Source organism: Babylonia areolata, chromosome 4 (assembly GCF_041734735.1).
Source record: "Babylonia areolata isolate BAREFJ2019XMU chromosome 4, ASM4173473v1, whole genome shotgun sequence".
NCBI lineage: Eukaryota > Metazoa > Mollusca > Gastropoda > Neogastropoda > Buccinidae > Babylonia > Babylonia areolata.
The window spans coordinates 28278202-28298201 of NC_134879.1; the positions used below are offsets into that span (position 1 = coordinate 28278202).

Here is a 20000-nt window from a genome sequence, read left to right on the forward strand (position 1 = left end):
CATGGACCGCCAGGAGATAGCCTTCTCAGAAAGGAACCCACCAACGTCATTACTGGCTGACAGTAGAATGTCATGTTTATGCATAATGATAAAACTTTTCAGGTCATCTGAAATAGTTTGTGGACCACTTCGAGTTTGAAGACAAAAGTTGTTTTGATTTTTTTTTTTTTAAAGCGTGACGTTATAAAAGTGTGTGGACCTCGTGACCAGTGTGTGTGGAATACGTCACAGACATCGTGCACGACAGAAGGAAGAAACAATGAACTGGTCATCCGGTTCCTCAGGCAGTTCTTCTTCCCTCTTCTGTTGACACTGGGTATCTTTGGGTGATGAGCACTGGACCAAGCTTACAGAAGGGTAGTTCCACTTACACACACAACTGCATAGCGCCAGGAAAGTTGCGCTGGTCGTGTGCAGAGTGGTGTGGCGCTTGACGTTCTGCAGAACTGGCACGAGACCAGCTGAGAAGCTATGCTGTGATGGATATTCGGTTTGAAGTCTTCAGGCTTGTGGTGCCAGTCTTGCAGGATGCAGACACCTGGAGGGGATAGTCAGTGGAGAAACTGAAGAAGATGAGTGCACAAATTCAGATGGACATTTTCAGATGACTATTTTAGATGACTTCTTGAGTTAGTATGAAATTTGAACCTAGTGGGTCAATTTTGTTTGTATTCAAACTGATAGTTGAGAATTGTTTGAATTTTTGTTTGTTTGCTTCAGAATGTCGTGGCTTGGAAGTGTACCATCAATTTTCGGGTGTGTGTTTGTATATGTGTCTGTTAGGTTGTATTATGAACGTTTTTGAATGTTGACAATTGTGTTCTTTTCCATTATTTTATTTATACAGGGTCACGGAGATATGATTTTTACTCCGAATATCATTTTGTTCATGAGCATTGAGACACACTGCCTTTGCTTGTCAGCTGTACTCTTCTTCCGCGCAGATTCCAGAACTGGATTATTCTGTGATGCCTTTCTGTGTTTATTTCAAGGCAGTGGGTTCCACGTGCCTTCGGTGTCCCTGTCAGTTGCAAACTGTACATAGTTTTTTTTCATGCAGTATTCTGCTCTTGAGGTATTTTCAAAGAAGGTATTATAGATTTCTGGTTATGCTTGGATTTCTGGTCTCAGACTTTCATTTTCCCCTCCACGTATTATAACATCGTTTTTAGTATGTAATACTTCTGACATGTGCGTGTGGTGTTCTTGTGGTTCGTACATGTGTATGTGTGCATGCATTTGAGAGAGAGAGAGAGAGAGAGAGAGAGAGAGAGAGAGCTTTCACATCTTTGGGATTGTATTCACTTTCAGAGTTAAAGTGACATGACCGGTTATTTCATTCTTCTTTAGAACCTGGTTCTTTAGTTTTATATTGTAAGTTACTGCATGACATACAATTTGTGTACATCAGGCCCCACACTACCTGACCTGGTAGGAAGGAAGTTGGCAGTACTCGCTGATAACGACTATGTACAGCCATCGTCCCTGTTACCAGGTTGAAAGCCGAGTCCCACGTGACGGGTTTATCCTGTTGCCATATTGGACGGGAAATCCAGCAATATGGTGTGTTTCCGGTAAGAAGACAGTGACTGGTTAGACGGTGACGTCGCTCACAGGAAGCTGAGGTCTACGTAGAAAGTGCCCGGATGTGCTAGAACGACGGCGCTACACAAAGTGTGGTCCTGTACTGACAGCTCAGAGATCATAACTCAGAACTTTATTCCTCAAGGACTGAGATGTGAGGTCTGTGACTGACGGCTTCACTCGCTTCACCCTCCACTCTCTGTGTGTCTCTCTCCCTCTCTGTCCCATCTCTCTCACTGTCTGTCTGCCTGCCTCTCTGTCTCTGTCTCCCCCCCCCCCTCTCAGTCTCTCTCTCTCTCTCCATGCGTATGTACACGATTGCCTATAAATTGTGAAAAGACCGTTATTTATGGGTTTGTTTTGTTTTTTATATATATATATATATATATATATATATATATATATATATATATATATATATATATATAAACAGTTTTTTTTCCTTTTCATGCTTCTGTGTCAAAACAATTTTTCAGCTCAACAGTCGTATGCACAGTCAGTCAGATGGCCCAGAGCAGCAATACATGCACAATGTTGGGCGTGTGTGTTGGTGAGGAGTCCCATCTCTTGCCCTGTCTTGCCCAGCATTTCGCCAACAGGTGCCCATGAACGTGTGCTGTCTTATTGTAGCTGTGCGCTCGTCATATACATGCGTTGTTTGGGACGCTTGTAGGAAGTACAGCTCGGTTAGGGTCAGTGTGTGTGGTATTGCCCCAAGTTGGTAGTTTGTCTTTGTGTAGGCTTTAAATGTAATATATCCTGAGTTTGTGAAAGGAAAAAAAAGTCCAGGTTACTAATTAGCGGGGGCCCGATGAACTTTGGTATTCATCAACAAACGCATTCGATAGCTTATTTGGAGACATGTAATTGAAAATAAAGGAAGAACTTTTCATTTGAGTAGAATGAGAATATAAACACTGTGCAAGTTAAATAAAAATTAGACCTTCAGATTTTTTAAGCACAAATCGATAGCAAGAACAACAACAACAACAAAAAGCTGAGGGTAACAAAACGATCGAAATTGATGAGCAAGAGTCGAAACCCAGTCAGAAATGTTAAAGTCTTTAACTATCCACTAATGTTCATAGTTGAGTCCGTAATCATCAGAGTTTTCATTATAGTTCATTCAGCTTCACGCCTAAGTTGAAGACAACACCTTGGCAGTACTGTTATACACTCGCGCGCTAACTCCTGAAGATTTTATTATTTACTCTGTTGCATGCGCTGATGATTTGCATATACTGTCGCACGTGCTGGATTGCATACCCAGTGTCTTTCACGTGGCCTTCGGAGCACATTCCGTCCTGTCCTTATTCTACTATAGTCTTCAGTTGTCTTGAAGGACATGGCCTGCTTTCTCCTGCCTCGCCTCCTTTCTTTTCCCTTCCTTCCTTCCTGCTTCTCCTCACGTGCTTTGTGTGTGTGTGTGTGTGTGTGTGTGTGTGTGTGTGTGTGTGTGTGTGTCCGCTCGCTTGCAAGTAGAACAATAGCCTGTGGATGACCATAACTGTTTGTGCGGACGGGAAGCAGGACTTTGGTTATTTCAGAGCGTTCAACACTGATCGAAAGAAGAAGAAGAAGAAAAAGAAGAAAAGTTTGTTTTTGCTCTTGGTGTTGAATGATTGATAGCTTGCTGCGATATCTGCTGTTTGTTCTACGGTGTTGACCGACACAATATTGATTCAAGTTGATTGAGTGTGGTTGAGTGGGGTGGTGGGGGACGGGGGTGGGTGGGTGGGTGGATGGGGGGAGCGTGCGTGCGTGCGTGCGCGCTATATTGTGTGTGTGTGTGTGTGTGTGACTGACAGGAAACATTTATTACCCAAAAATGTTAATTTGATATGACGCCATGTTCCTCATTAATTTCTGTCCGCTGTTATTTGCAGTTCAGCGAACAGTGAAATGGCTTCGGCGGGGTGTTGCACTGTGGGTTACTGTGTTCACACCTCCATACATCTTGTTGCTCACTTAGCGGGGTACGGGTTTCTGACCAGATGAGTCAAAAACATTATTGTACAGTACTTCATAGCGTGTATGGCTTAGAACATGATGTTGATAGTGTCATACTGTTTGATGACGTATTTCATTACGTCATTTTGATTAAAAGTGTGATGCTGACTTCTTCTTTTTCCCCCGAGTGTTTTGTTTGGAATCACTTTGTCTGATGATGATTGTATCATGTTCATCAACTTCATGAAGACATTAAAGTTCTTGGGTGAATATAATAATCCGTGTTCGAGTTGGATTGGAATATGTGGCTACAATAATGACCGTAAAGAACTTAAAAAAAAATCTTTTATATCGATCAAATTTTGTGGTTTGTTTTTAGAATATTTTTATTTTATTTTATTTTTGCTAGCGCTGGAACATACTTTGCAGAACAGGATTTTTATGTCTTTTGTTTAGGACTACTTAATTCCCCTTTCGCTGAACAAGTAGGCCAAATACCAATTATGAACTGGTCCAACACTGACCCAAATGCAATATAATTTGTCAGCGAGTAATATTTATTTATTTATTTATTTATTTATTTCATTTTTCATCCTTGCGAAGAAGTGGTTTCTCTCTCTCTCTCTCTCTCTCGCAAAACACGTTTACAAATGCAGCATTTCAGACCACAGTCCATTTTAATATGATGTAAACGTATGTCTCAGTGCCATAGTCACCTTTTTTTTTCTTTCTTTTTTTTCATTCATGAAAATTCCCCATTTCACACAACACATTTGTAGGCGGAATTAAAAAAAATACAAATATACTTCACTCAAATAAAAACAACAACAACAACGACAGTCAACAACAACAAAAAGGTCATTTAGGAAGGGAGATAATTTACGGATCAGGTAACCGCATTGGTGGATTCTATTACTTCCCTTCTATGTACATGGAACAAGCAGCATTAATTTTTTACAAAACATATCTTAATCGGTATTGCATCGTGAAAACACAGACCGGTGCGTTTTTCTTATATTCTTTTAAAATAATTTTTATAGCTATAAATACGTATTGGTGAACAATCAAAATACTAAGTTTTATTAACGTGAAAAACATGCCGCGCTTTTTTTTTTTTTTTTTTTTTAGTTATACTTGATTGACACAGATCACGAAACAGGGTCAGTGTATGAATATGATTAACAAACACTGCACAAACATAACCTAAAACAAATGAAGTTTATCCGATGTCGCTGTTTATATACAAAGAGTAAAAACTCGAAGCCATGGCCCTGATGTTTGTCAGTCTCAAAAACATTTTCATGTTAATAATAATAATAATAATGGATACTTATATAGCACACTATCCAGAAATCTGCTCTAGGTGCTTTACAAAAAACGCTTTTGTTATAAAACATTATATCTATGTTACATACACACACAAAAATGTGACTACACACACACACACACACACACACTGCATACATACATTTTAACATACATGTGTATCTAACAGCTACCCTAACACATACGCACACATAGGCAGGCACAAACTTACTTAAACACACGCACACACAATACACATTCATATACATGCATGTAGTTATGTACACATACATATGTATACACACATAGTCAAGCACACCTAACGCAAAGGAAGTGGACCTGCCACAATTGAACTTATTGCTGAGGGAAAAGGTGAGTTTTGAGACGAGATTTAAAAGATGCGAGGGAATCAGAATGACGGAGGTTAAAAGGGAGCTTGTTCCACGTCTTTGGCGATTGAAAAGAAATCACCTTTTAATTAAATAGTGTTTGAGGCACACTGACTCGCACGCTGCTGAGTTCTGTAACGATTGACCATTGAATCCTTAGACAGTTACAATTAAATGAAAAAGAAGGGAGACGGTTACAGAGTAGTTATGAACGAAGGGCTGGAAATTGAAAGGAAGAAATAATGTTGTCCACTGCCATCTCATTTTCCAATGCATCTCTTCTCCAGCACCGTCTGTCTGTCTGTCAATCCCTTTCTCTCTCTCTGTGTGTGTCTCAGAAAAGAAACACACACACACACGATTTAACGGTTGATCATTAATCGATACACGTATATATATATATATATATATCTGTGTGTGTGTGTGTGTGTGTGTGTGTGTGTAAGATGAAATAAAAACACACGCAGGAATCAAACACAAAAGATGACAGAGAAGTTACGTGTGTTTCGGCTTCCAAAGCCGCTGTTCAGAAGGGATAATAGTAAACATCAAAGGCATCTTGTATAATATATGATCACTTCCCTTGACACATCTGACACAGGAAAAAGAAGAAGAAAAGCATTGATATCAAGTGCAGCTTTTTCAATCTTATCTAAACTTAATATTCCCAAATGAAGCAATGACCAGATAGATTCCCAATGCAGTTCAGTCCAAGGGAGGTAGTAAAACGAGAGACTTTTGAGAAGGCAGTCTTCTCCCTTGAATGACACCCTCGCTTTTCTCTACTTCTTGCTATCGTGTGTGTGTGTGTGTGTGTGTGTGTGAGAGAGAGAGAGAGAGAGAGAGTGTGTGTGTGTGACCCATACAACTGAACACCCTCAACACCCACACCCACACCCTTACACAGACCTTAGACACACACACACACACACACACAGCAAAGAAAGCATGATTACGCTTACGCACGACAGTGAAACATTTATAGTTGCTGCACCCCCCCCCCCAAAAAAAAAAAACAACAAAAAAACAAAAACTGTTTGGCTGACTAATCGTTTCATTCAATTTGAAGCATGCATGTCGGTGCTTTTCTCTGCGTTTCAAGCATATCGACTTTCTTTTTCTTTTCTTTTTTTTTTTTAAAGAAAAAAAAACACACACATAAAAAACAACATCGTTTATAGAGGGGAAAAATGGACGGGGGTGGGGGTTGGGGGGGGGGGGGAGGAGGGGAGGTGAGGAGGGGGTGTTGTTAGAAAAGGTGTTGAAATCGATGAGTGTGTGATGTCTCTGTTCACTCGCTCCAAGCATTGATTTAGTCGTGGTGGTGTTTAGTCGTTGCCAAGCCAACCACGGGGTTCATCCTTGCGGCTATGATAGAAAAAACGAGGGTCTAACAACAACAACTGAACAAGACGCTGGTGGAGAATCGACTGGCAAAAAAAAACTGTACGTATCACAGACACAGTAACACTCTCTGGCCATAATGGACTCGTGGTAATCGCCCCCCCCCCCCCCCATCCGCCACTCCCCCTCCCCCCGCACCCCCCCCCCCCCCCCCCCCGACTATTTTGTATTTGTATTATTTTGTATTTCTTTTGATCACAACAGATTTCTCTGTGTGAAATTCGGGCTGCTGTCCCCAGGGAGAGCACATCGATACACTACAGCGACACCTTTTTTTCTTTTTCTTTTTTTCCTGCGTGTAGTTTTATTTGTTTTACCTATCAAAGTGGATCTACATAATTTTGCCAGGAACAACCCTTTTGTTGCCGTGGGTTCTTTTACGTGCGCTAAGTGATTGCTGCACACGGACCTTGGTTTCTCGTCTAAACCGAATGACTAGCGTCCAGACCACCACTCAAGGTCTAGTAGAGGGCCGGGGGGGGGGGGGGGGGGGGGGGGGGGGGGGGGGATATCGTGATGTGATTCGAGCCAGCGCGCTCAGATTCTCTCGCTTCCGAGGCGGACGCGTTACCTCTAGGCCACCACTCCACATGGGCAAGGATGCAAGTGTACATGGGTTCGGGTCTCCCTTCCGAATCTTCGATCAGTGATGACCTGGGTACTACTAGTCGTTCGGACGAGTCGATAAACTGAGGTCCTGGGTGCAGCATGCACTTAGCGCACGTAAAAGAGCCCACGGCAACAGCAAAAGGATTATCCCCGGAAAAATTTTGTAAAAAACCCCAAAAAAACCCACTTGGATAGCATAACACACACACACACACACACACACACACACACACACACACACACAAACGCACGCACATGCACACACACACACACAAACAGACACGCACGCGCGCGCGCACACACACACACACACACACACGCGCGCGCACACACACACACACACACGCACATCCACACACACACACATACACACACACACGCACACACACACACAAACGCACACAGACAACACACACACACACACACACACACACACACACACACACACACACACACACACACACACACACATTCACCCAAGCAGCCCATCCACCAGCCAACAGACCTAAGGCCCAAACCTTCCAGACAATGTCCTCACTCGTGAAACACAAAACACCAGCACCACCGACCTTGGATTTTAATCAACAAGAAAAAGAATATTGCATGACAAACATATTTAAAAGATACACATCGATAAACAGATTTTTTTAAAGAGCATTTTTATGCCATACACAACAGGATACTTTGTTACAAGGGATATACTGTATAGTATCATACATTCATGTTCTCGCGCGCGCGCGCACACATACACACACATACACACACATACGCACGCACGCACCTCCCGTCCCACACTCACGGACAAACACACACACACACACACACACACACACACACACACACACACACACACACACACACACACACTAACCACACATACACATATGTATAATCAGATGTACAGATGTACATATCACAAAACGGCACACGTAAGTTAAAAAACAAAAATGTGGCAGGTAATGAGAATGATATATAATACCATCCTTATAAAGATTCAGCCTCTGTGTGTGTGCATGTGTGTGTGTGTGTGTGTGTGTGTGTGTGTGTGTGTGTGTGTGTGTGTGTGTGTGTGTGTGTGTGTGTGTGTCTGTGTCTGTGTCTGTGTCTGTGTGTCTGTGTCTGTGTGTCTGTGGTTGAGGTCGTGGAGGTGCGTGGTAATTGATGGGTCGCTGACTATTCAAATAATTATAAGAATTAATAATTGATCGGTTGTGTGTCTGAACTTAACGCAGATGCCGTGCGCATGAAACAGTCAAAGCGAAGTGTGCCGAAACCGTGAAATAACTGACGTAAAGTGTGTCCAGATCAGGGACTTATTGACGTAAAGTATGCCTAATCCATGAACATCTGACGTAAAGGGTGGCCAATCCATGAACTTCTGACGTAAAGGGTGGCCAATCCATGAACATCTGACGTAACGGGTGGCCAATCCATGAACATCTGACGCAAAGGGTGGCCAATCCATGAACATCTGACGTAAAGGGTGGCCAATCCATGAACATCTGACGCAAAGGGTGGCCAATCCATGAAGCAGCTGACGTAAAAGGTGGCCAAACCATGAAGTAGCTGGCGTAAAGTGTGGCCAAACCAGGAAGTAGCTGACGTAAAGTGTGACCACAACTGAAATACAGTGTGACTGAACCACGACTAACTGACGTAAAGTGTGACTAAACCAAAACTAACTTATGTAAAGTGTGACCAAACCAAAACTAACTTATGTAAAGTGTGACTAAGCTAAAACTAACTTATGTAAAGTGTGACCAAACCAAAACTAACTAAAGTGTGACCAAACCAAATCCAATTTATGTAAAGTGTGACCAAACCAAAGCCAATTTATGTAAAGTGTGACCAAACCATAACTAACTTATGTAAAGTGTAACCAATCCAAAACTAATTGAAGTGTGACCAAACCAAAACTAACTTATGTAAAGTGTGACCAAACCATAACTAACTAAAGTGTGACCAAACCAAAACTAACTTATGTAAAGTGTGACCAAACCATAACTAACTTATGTAAAGTGTGACCAAACCAAAACTAACTTATGTAAAGTGTGACCAAACCATAACTAACTTATGTAAAGTGTGACCAAACCATAACTAACTTATGCAAAGTGTCAAAGTGTGACCAAACCATAACTAACTTATGTAAAGTGTGATCAAACCAAAACTAACTTATGTAAAGTGTGACCAAACCAAAACTAACTTATGTAAAGTGTGACCAAACCAAAACTAACTTATGTAAAGTGTGACCAAACCAAAACTAACTTATGTAAAGTGTGACCAAACCATAACTAACTTAGGTAAAGTGTAACCAAACCAAAACTAACTGAAGTAAAGTTTAATCAAACCAAAACTAACTGAAGTAAAGTTTAATCAAACCATAACTAACTTATGTAAAGTGTGGCCAAGCTACTAACTGTCGTCAAATGTGATCAAATCATAACCAACTGTCATAATGTGTGACCAGACCGTGTTGTATTGTATTACTTTTTCTGGTCACAACAGATCAGGCCAAATTTGTGTGAAAGTCGGGTTGCTCTCCCAGGGGATATAGCACTTCGTCTCAGTGCATCGGTACTGTCTTCCTGTCTGCAAAATGTATCAGAGAGGTTTTTTTGTTTTGTTTTAGGGGGTTTTTTTGGTGTGTTTTTTTGTGTGTTGTTTTTGTTTTTTGTTTTGTTTTGTTTTTGCCAGGGACAACCCTTTAGTTGCTGTGGGTTCTTTTACGTGCGCTAAATGCAGGCTGTACACGGGACCTCAGTTTATCGTCTCATCCGAATGACTGCCAAACCATGGAATAACGTGGCAAGCAAGGCATACGAAATGACGCCAAATTAAACTGCTCTAGTTTAGCTGAACAGCTGCGAGTCTACTGTGAGATGCCATGCAGTATGTAGCAGTTGTAACTCAAACAGTGTGAAACACAGTAGGGGCTATGGACGCAACGTGTGGTGATCATTAAGCCAATAATTAGTTATGGTAATGAGGTGAACCCCTTCCGCAACTCTAAAACAATTTATAGTGACTGTTTAGTATCCGTGAACTAACTGAGCTGAACTGTGCGCTAAACACGGAATAAATAAGGAGTACTGAAGGGTAAACAAGAAGTAGAAGTAGTCCAAGAAATGACATGGATTAACCAGAGAAAGCTGGGGGAACTGCTGAATCAAACTGTGACATGTTCCCATAGTAACCACGAAACAAAACAGATATGTACTTAGTAAAACCTCGATAGAATTCTTCCATTGTGAGGACTGTCCCTTCATCAACCACAACACGACTGGAGCTATAAAGTCATTGCATGTCCACGGAATATCCCGGCTAACCGACTGTCGACATGCAGGCCACAACATAAATGAGACAAAACATACGCTCAGTGACCGCGACTTACGAACTTATCATGAATTAACCAAAGCTAACTGGTTTAGGACTAGCAACTAAACATCTAAAATCCATAAATGGAAACGACCTGTGGGCAAAGAACTGAAGAAGCACACAGTGTGAAATTTCACCGTAGAAAACAAAAAACGAAAACAAACAAGAGAAAAACGAAACAACGACAACAACAAATAAACAGACGGAGAGAGAGAGACAGGGAGACAGACAGACAGGCAGAGTAAGAGAGAGAGAGAGAGACAGACAGAGAGACAGACGGAGAGAGACAGAGAGAGCGGCACTCCTCAATACTGAAGCGAACTGTGCACAAACTGTGATCGATAAGCCAAGCGAAGGGTTGGTTTGTCCAGCACCGAGTCATTCTGGCGGGCTGTAAGAGCAGCAGGCCTAACCTTGATACAGCTGAGGCGAGCTGTGAGCCAACCTCAAGTTCTGGCGCAAAATGGGCGGCAGCGTCCTTGACCTTCTGCCCTCGCCGCTAGGCGGCTTCCAGTCGCAGCGGCGGGATGGCCTCCCTTCATCACTGAAGCGAGCACTGCGATTATCGTCCCTGACACGCTCGTCCGGCGAGTTGTCGGTCTTCGTGGCCGCTGCTTGACGGTTGAGGTTCCTGGCAGAGTCCATACCGCCGGCAACGGTAGAGGAGTCTTCTCCAGGTTCTTTCCCAATGGGAACTGTCCTTGCAACCTCGTTGCCTTCTTTCTGCGTCGTCGTCGCCGTTGTTGTTGTTGTTGTTGTTGCAGGAAACTCGTGTCCTGTCAGGGGAGGCAACGTCACACTCTCCTCAATTACGTCCCCTGTCTCCCCCAGTGTCCCCGACCCTCTGGGCAGGAGGGCAGCGGTGGGGGAGGACGGGGTGGCGGTTTTGTAGAACTTCTTCTTGGTGGGCAGGTGGTGGATGAAGTACCTGAGGCAGAACGGCTGCTCCGATCTCTCTTCTGGCACCCCGCGGATCTTCTTGGGGCCCGCCGCCACGCGGACGTCGGGCAGGGACTGGCTCAGGGACCTGAAGGAACAACAGTGCGGGTGGGAAAGTCATGTCTGTGGAGATGGGAGGGGAAAAAATCCAAACAACTACGTTCCTTGAAAGAAAAACGAAACAAAACAAAACAAAACAAACAAACAGCAACAACAACAAAATAATCCCTTGAAGTTAAACACACACAGACACAGACACAGACACACACACACACACACACACACACACACACACACACACACACACACACACACACACACACACACACACACACACACACACACACGCTCTCTCTCTCTCTCTCTCTCTCTCTCTCTCTCTCACACACACACACACACACACAAGCTCTCTCTCTCTCTCTCTCTCTCTCACACACACACACACACACACACTCGAATGATGTTAGTCACACACACACACACACACACACACACACACACACACACACACACGCACACACACACAAACTCTCTCTCTCTCTCTCTCTCTGTCTCTCTCTCACACACATACACACACACACACACAGACACTCGAATGATGTTAGTCACACACACACACACACACACACACACACACACACACACACACGCACACACACACAAACACACTCACACAAGCTCTGTCACACACACACACACACACACACACACACACACACACACACACACACACACACACACGAACAATAAGTCTCTTAACGGCCGTAGGAAACCGACACCCACCCACCCCTTCCCCCCCCCCCCCCCGAAAGAACGTCCACACACACACCGAGCCGCTTGCAGCATCCCCACCTGTGCAGACCCTCCCCGTAGAGGAACTTGTTCCGGAAGTCGTGGATCCTGCGCACCGTGGGCAGTCTGCTGCTGATCCTGCTCAGCTCCTTCCTTACCAGCCTCTGCTCCCGCAGGTAGTACCGCTCTGCCGCCAACCTGGGGGGTGTGGGGATGTGGGTGGTGGTGGGGTGGGGTGGGTAGGGGTGGACACCGGTCATTATGTCAGTCACAGACACACACTCACACATACACACATACACACACACACACACACGCACGAACACACACGCGCCGACGCACACCCATAGCACACAACACTACCCCCCAACTCTACATACACATCACAGTCACTGACGCATACAACCCCCATCCCCCACCTTATCCACTCTCCTCCCCTCCCACATACACGCTACAAACACCACGCGCGCGCGCGCGCACACACACACACACACACACACCCCCCAACCCACCCACATTCCACCCACCTGCTACCTCCCCATGCCCCCACTCCTTCCACACCCCCACACACAACTCCCTGTACTTGGCCAAGATGCTGTGTTGGGCCTTCACACACATCCACACACTAACCTACCCACTTACCATTCCACCCCCCCCACCCCACCCACGCACCCAAACAATACAACTACCTGTACTTATAGTACTTGTATCAGCCAGGAATCTGTGTTGGATCTGAAACCTGTGGTCCACACACACCCACACACGAACCCACACCCACATACCGCCCACCTGCTACCTCCCCACGGCCCCCCCCCCTCACCCCTCACCCCCCACCCCCCACACACAATGACCTGTACTCAGCCAGGATGCTGTGTTGGGCCTACAACCTGAGGTTCACACACACCCACGCACACACCTATCACCCACCTCCTACCTCCCCACGCTCTCCTTCCTCCTACACCCACACGCCCGCACACGATTAACTGTACTTGGCCAAGTCTGCAAATCTGTGGTCCACGCACACACTAGTCCCAAGTCCACCGCATCCCCGACACAGTTACTTGTGTTGGGCCTGCAACCTGTGTTCCATACACCAGTCCATCCACCTTTTACCCACGTCCTACCTCCCGACACTACACACACACACACGCACGAGCGCGCGCGCACGCGCACGCACCACCTACACACAACTACCTGTACTTGGCCAGGATGCTGTGCTGGGCCTGCAGCCTGTGGTCCAGTTGCGCGTTGACCACACGGGTCCTCTCCCGGGCCTGAGCGTCCAGACGGTTGTACACGTCAGGCTGCAGCAGGTTGTTCACGGGAGGGGGCGCCTGGGCCTCCGCGCCCTCCATCCTCACTCACTCACCCACTCACTCACTCACTCACCCACCCACTCACTCAATCACTCAATCATTCATTCACTCACTCACTCAACGCTTTGGGAGGCGGTGGGGGGCTAGGGTGGGAGAAGAAGCAGGGAGCGGAGGGGGAGGGACAGAGGTGAAGGAGGTGGGCACTGCCTGGAGGAGGACAGAGTGGGTGGGGGAAGAGAGGGGAGGGTGGAGGAGGAGAAGGATGGAGTCGTGTCGGGAAGGAGAAGTGGAGGGGTGAGGGGAAGGGGGAGGTGGAAGAAGGAGGAAGAAGGAAGGAAGGAAGGAAGGAAGGAAGGAAGGAAGGAGAAAAGTGGACTTGGTAACGGTAGGAGTGAGGGGTGTTCGTTTCAGTTGAGTTTTTGTAGTTGGCCAAGCGTTTGAAAAATGACAACTGAAACAGAATAAAATCAAAAATAAAAATCAAATAAACAGGTACGGTAAATTTTGCTTCTTAAAACAAAGGGACACAACTTCACACCATCGCTACTTGGCGCCAATTATCACTGAGCTTGCCGCGAACATGAGGGGGAGAGGGGGGGGAGAGGGTTTTTTGAGAAAGAGTGGTCATGAATGTTTTATGGAACTTGTAATATTTTTCTTTTCATGTAAAGTGTCCTGAGCTCTTGGAGAGAAAGGGCGCTATATAAGTGTACATTATTATTATTGTTGTTGTTGTTATGTACATAAAAAACTTCTCGGCAGAAGATCCCTGACACAGAGGTGCTCACTCGTGCAAACTTGCCCAGCATCTACACCATCTTGATGCAGGCCCAGCTGTGCTGGGCAGGCCATGTAGTTCGCATGCCAGACCACTGGCTCCCCAAGAAACTGCTGTACGGCGAACTCCAACATGGCAAGCGCTCCCATGGAGGCCAAAAGAAGCGCTTCAGAGACACTCTGAAAGCTTCTCTGAAGGCCTTCAACATCAGCCACGACACATGGGAGCTGAACTGAATGCAATGGACAGACCAAAGTGGCATTCAGCTGTCCACAAAGGCGCCAAATCCTGTGAGGCCAACAGAATCGCTGCAGCAGAGCAACGCAGACAGGCCAGGAAAAGCAGTGCCAGCAAGTCCACGACAGCCGCCACCATCCCCTGTCCACACTGCGTCAGAACCCACCCACCCTCGGGATGACTAGATGGTCCTCGTCGATCCCGACGGACGAACCACACATAAAAGATAGGACGTGTGTTCGAGTCCCATCAGAGGTGGGATTTTTCGGCTCATTGCCATCAGTATCAGCTCAAGGAGGCGTCATCCTTTATCGGGAGTCGATTGAGCTGTGGGTTCGAACAGGAAGACTGAGATCACACAAGCGAGGGTCACCCACCTGACAGATGCTTCTTTGGCCGGGGTGGAGGAAGGTGGCAGAATGGTTAAGACGCTCAGCTGCCAATACAGAGAGTCCGTGAGGGTGTTGGTTCGAATCCCGCTCTCGCCCTTTCTCCAAAGTTTGACTGAAAAATCAAACTGAGCGTCTAGTCTTTCGGGTGAGACGATACACCGTGTGCAGCAGGCACTTGGCGCACTGAAAAAAAACCCCATGGTAACGAGTGTTGTCCTGTGGCAAAATTATGTAAAAAAGAGAAATCCACTCACACATACACACACACGCGCAAACACACACTCACGAACACATACACACACACGAACGCACTACACGCACACAAACACACTACACACACACACACACACAAACACACTACACACACACACACACACAAACACACACTAAACACACACACACACACCACACACACACACACACAGAGTTTATCAAAGCAGTGTCCAACATCTGGTCAGTCGATGCACGGACGGACAAGGACAGAGGGAGGAGACACGTTTCCACTTATCTGACTGGCTAGCTCCTCTGACCAAAGCAATTAGACTCAGGTCATTAGCCTCTGATATGGACTGTATGGACTGGGCAAGCTTTCTGTCTTTCTCTTCTTTTTTTTTCACAACAGATTTCTCTGTGTGAAATTCGGGCTGTTCTCCCCAGAGAGAGCGCGTCGCTACACTGAGACCGCCATCCATTTTTGGGAGGTATTTTTTTTCCTGCGTGCAGTTTTATTTGTTTTTCCTTTCGAAGTGGATTTTTCTACAGAATTTTGCCAGGAACAAAACTTTTGTTGCCGTGGGTTCTTTTTCGTGCGCTAAGTGCATGCTGCACACAGGACCTCGGTTTATCGATCTCATCCGAATGACCAGCGTCCAGACCACCACTCAGGGTCTGGTGGAGGGGGAGAAAAAATCGGCGGCTGAGCCGTGATTCGAACCAGCGCGGTCAGATTATCTCGCTTTCCAAGGCGGACGCGTTACCTCTAGGCCATCACTCCACCTTTCTGTCTTTCTTTTTTTTATTTTTTTTACTTTTTTTTTTTATTTGGTCACAACATATTTCTCTGTCGCACTGTTCTCATATCCTCTCTGAATAGATAAAATGGTCTATCGTTTTCTGTCCGATCTTGTGTCTGTGTAGAATTGGACGTCTAGGGTGGTAGTCTTTTTTCTATTTTTTCTGCTCGGGGTGTGTGGTTTTTTTTGCCTTTCCAATTTTGCTTTTGAAACTAAATGGTACAATTATCCCTGTATACATACGAATATCAGTACGGCAACAGTGTGCACAAATTCTTGCGGACATGCACACGTGCGCGCTCATGCACACACACACACGCGCGCGCGCGCGCGCGCTTGCGCACACACACGCACGCACACACACACAGATACACACACGCGCACGCACACACACACACACACACACATGCAAACACAAACCACACACACGTACTCGCGCACGCACACACGCACGCAAACACAAACACACACACACATACACACACACACACACACACGCACGCACACACGCACACACACACACACACACATGCAAACATAAACCATACACACGCGTACTAACGCACGCACACACATACAAACACACACACGCGCGCGCGCGCACGCACACATGCAAACATAAACCACATACACACGCACTCACGCACACACACACACACACACACACACACACGCACGCAGGCACACACACACACACACACACACACACACACACACACGTGCGCGCGCGCGCGCGCGCCTGCGTTAGAAATAAACTTGAATCCATCGGTTTACTTTTTCTTCTGCGTTAATGGGCTACAGCGTTTTTCGTGTCTGCAAAATTGAAATTATTGACGTGTAAGACCGTGTACCCCCCCCACCCCCACCCCCACCCTGCCCCCGCCATCCCTACACGTTTGAGGCAGCCATTCTTCGTCTCGGGGGATTATCTGGTGCGACCACTGTTCTGTTACCCGACACACACCAAGACAGGGTGAATAGTTTCCCAGGTGATAAATCATTGTTGATTGCAGTGAGCAGGAAACATAATGTGGGTGCGTGCGCGCGTGTGAAAGTGTGTGTGTTGCCTGCGCGCATGTGTGTGTGTGTGTGTGTGTGTGTGTGTGTGTGTGTGTGTGTGTGCGCGCGCATGTGTGCTGTGAGCAGGAAACATAATGTGTGTGTGTGTGTGTGTGTGTGTGTGTGTGTGTGTGTGTGTGTGTGTGTGTGTGTGTGTATTCGTTCCCAGTTCTTTGATCAAACGTCTTTTCACTATAAATGATATACGAGGGTAGGAAACAAAAATCGAATGGAGGGGAAAAAAATTACTTTGTACGCATGCGAGTATGTGAATATGTGCGTGCGTGCGTGCGTGTGAGTACTCTGTGTGTGTGTGTGTGTGTGTGAGAGAGAGAGAGAGAGAGAGAGAGAGTGTGTGTGTGTGCGTGTGTCTGTGTGTGTGTGTCTGTGTCTGTGTGCGTGACCCATACAACTGAACAAAGGATCTGATTTCGTGAGAGATTGCTGATCACTTGACAGCTGGCACCACAGCAAAACTTGGTACAGTTGCCTGTTATCCTGACACACTCCATTTAGTGTCTGTGCACAAGGCAGACAATACAGTTTGTGTCCCTGGTTAGTTGTTCATTTTTTTTAAATCCGTGACAGACCTGAATCTCGCCACTGGTGTTGTGTTCCTTTGTTTAGGTTGCTTGAACAATGGTCATATATGTGCGTATACGCGTGTGCAATAATTATATGTGGTATGCATATACATGAAGCACTGGCGAATATATGTATGTATGCGTGTGTATGTATGTGTGTGTGTGTGTGTGTACGGGAGGTGTGGGGGGGTGGGGTGTGTGTGTGTGTGTGTGTGTGTGTGTGTGTGTGTGTGTGTGTGTGTGTGTGTATCCGAGCGCAAGGGTGTTTTCAGTTTTTTTTTTAAATGTTCTTCCTCGATGGAATAAGCAAACGCGGCTTGTTGTTGTTGTTGTTGTTGTTGAAAAGTCATAAGCAAAGCCTGCTGACGTGGCCCGAAAAGAAGAACGTCAATACCAAATGACATAAACCCATAATGATAGACAAACATGAAGAGCGAACCACTGGGAAACGATCAACAAGTACAGCACGATGTAAAGTGTGACGAGGTTCTTCTTCTTCTTCTGCGTTCACTCGTATGCACACGAGTGGGCTTTTACGTGTATGACCGTTTTTACCCCGCCATGTAGGCAGCCATACTCCGTTTTCGGGGGGGTGCATGCTGGGTATGTTCTTGTTTCCATAACCCACCGAACGCTGACATGGATTACAGGACCTTTAACGTGCGTATTTGATCTTCTGCTTGCATATACACACGAAGGGGGTTCAGGCACTAGCAGGTCTGCACATATGTTTACCTGGGAGATCGTAAAAATCTCCACCCTTTACCCACCAGGCGCCGTCACCGTGATTCGAACCCGGGACCCTCAGATTGACAGTCCAACGCTTTAACCACTCGGCTATTGCGCCCGTCGTGACGAGGTTCAACAGAGCACGACCTGACCGATCTCCACAGTCACCCCCTCCCTCCCCCCTGCCCCCCCCCCCACACCTCGCCTCCGACCCCCCCTCTATCCCGCTCTCCCCCCCTTCCCCTCCCCCCCCCCCGCCCCCCCACACACACACTGATAGCACCACGTTGTCTGCCGTGCTGGGTCACTGACTCTATTGTGCAGATGTAAGATCGCCGTTTAAGATACACCTCCCCCCCCCCCCCCCCCCCCCCCCCCTGGCCCCTGGCCCACTCCTCCCCTTCCCCCCAATCTCCCATCACTTCTGCCCCCACCCCTTTCCTCACTGTCCCGGCTTCCCAAACAGAGTGACACACGATGGATCGATGTTCCAGTCTTTTTGTCCCGGACCCGTGTAGCCGTCTGTCAATCCACGTTCAGCAGGGATGGGAATTCCGGCGTTACGTCCCGTTTCAATGACATTGCTGTGGTTTGGGAGACGTGGGGGGACATGTGGGACAGTGGGTTCGGGTGTTGTGGTGTTGATTGCCAGTACAGTCCTTTTGTGGTGGAAATCGTTCCTGTTGGTGAACATTGTTTGGTCTGGATTGGTGTGTGTGTGTGTGTGTGTGTGTGTGTGTGTGTGTGTGTGTGTGTGTGTGTGTGTGTGTGTGTTTGTGTGTGTGTGTGTGTGTGTGTGTGTGTGTGTGTGTGTGTGTGTGTGTGTGTGTGTGTGTGTGTGTGTGTGTGTGTGTGTGTGTTTATGTGTGTGTCTGTGTGTTTGTGTGTGTGTGTGTTTGTGTGTGTACGCCTCCACCCCTCTCTCGCTACATACACACCATTCTATTGTCTGTATCTGCCTCTCTGAATATTCTTTTCTCTCTTCCTCTCTGTTTCTCTATCTGTCACACACACACACACACACACACACACACAACCTTCTCTCTCTTTCTCTCTTTCTCATCCAGTCTTCGAAGAGCCACGACAAATGAAAGCAGCATCAGCCTTTCCGCTAAAAAGCCTGTACATTTCTGTCTCATTGATGGTGCCATTAATCATTTAGTTCCATCGATTTTGTTGTTGTTGCATGACAAATCTGACACAATCTTCCGTGTTTGTTTGTTTTGTTTTTTTGTTTTTTTTAAAATTTTTTATACACTCATTTCCAACAATGCAGTATGCAAATCCAACGGACTCAGAACAGTATGATTTCCTTGTATACCTACACACACACACACACACACACACACACACATATATATATATATATATATATATATATATATATATATACATACACACACACGCGCATGCACGCACGCACACACACACACATACATAGACACACGCACGCACGCACGCACACACACTCATACACAAAATGGGAAGGAGGGTCACTGGGACTGATATCAACGTATGAAAATGAAAAGAATCTCTGCACACTGC

General features: G+C 46.1%; 2 protein-coding genes across 3 annotated transcripts in view; one reads left to right on the forward strand and one right to left on the reverse strand.

The window, feature by feature from the left end:
• LOC143281027 (cell division control protein 42 homolog) overlaps positions 1–3802 on the forward strand; it is a 37888-nt gene extending 34086 nt beyond the window's left edge. The window contains exon 3 of the mRNA XM_076585922.1: positions 1–3802. This exon is cut by the window's left edge and continues 1040 nt beyond it. The gene's annotated coding sequence lies outside the window, so the exon portion shown is untranslated.
• A 5913-nt stretch (positions 3803–9715) lies between these two features.
• Positions 9716–20000, reverse strand: part of LOC143281636 (uncharacterized) — a 24382-nt gene continuing 14097 nt past the window's right edge. The window contains exons 2-5 of one of the 2 annotated variants that reach the window (XM_076586884.1): positions 15056–15253; positions 13542–14114; positions 12408–12545; positions 9716–11643 (exon numbers count right to left, since the gene is read on the reverse strand). In XM_076586884.1, coding sequence (XP_076442999.1) covers positions 11025–11643; positions 12408–12545; positions 13542–13702 — 918 coding nt within the window. In that variant the 5' untranslated portion in view covers positions 13703–14114; positions 15056–15253 and the 3' untranslated portion in view covers positions 9716–11024. The remainder of the gene's footprint in view (positions 11644–12407; positions 12546–13541; positions 14115–15055; positions 15254–20000) is intronic. The other variant, XM_076586883.1, reaches the window with a different exon arrangement.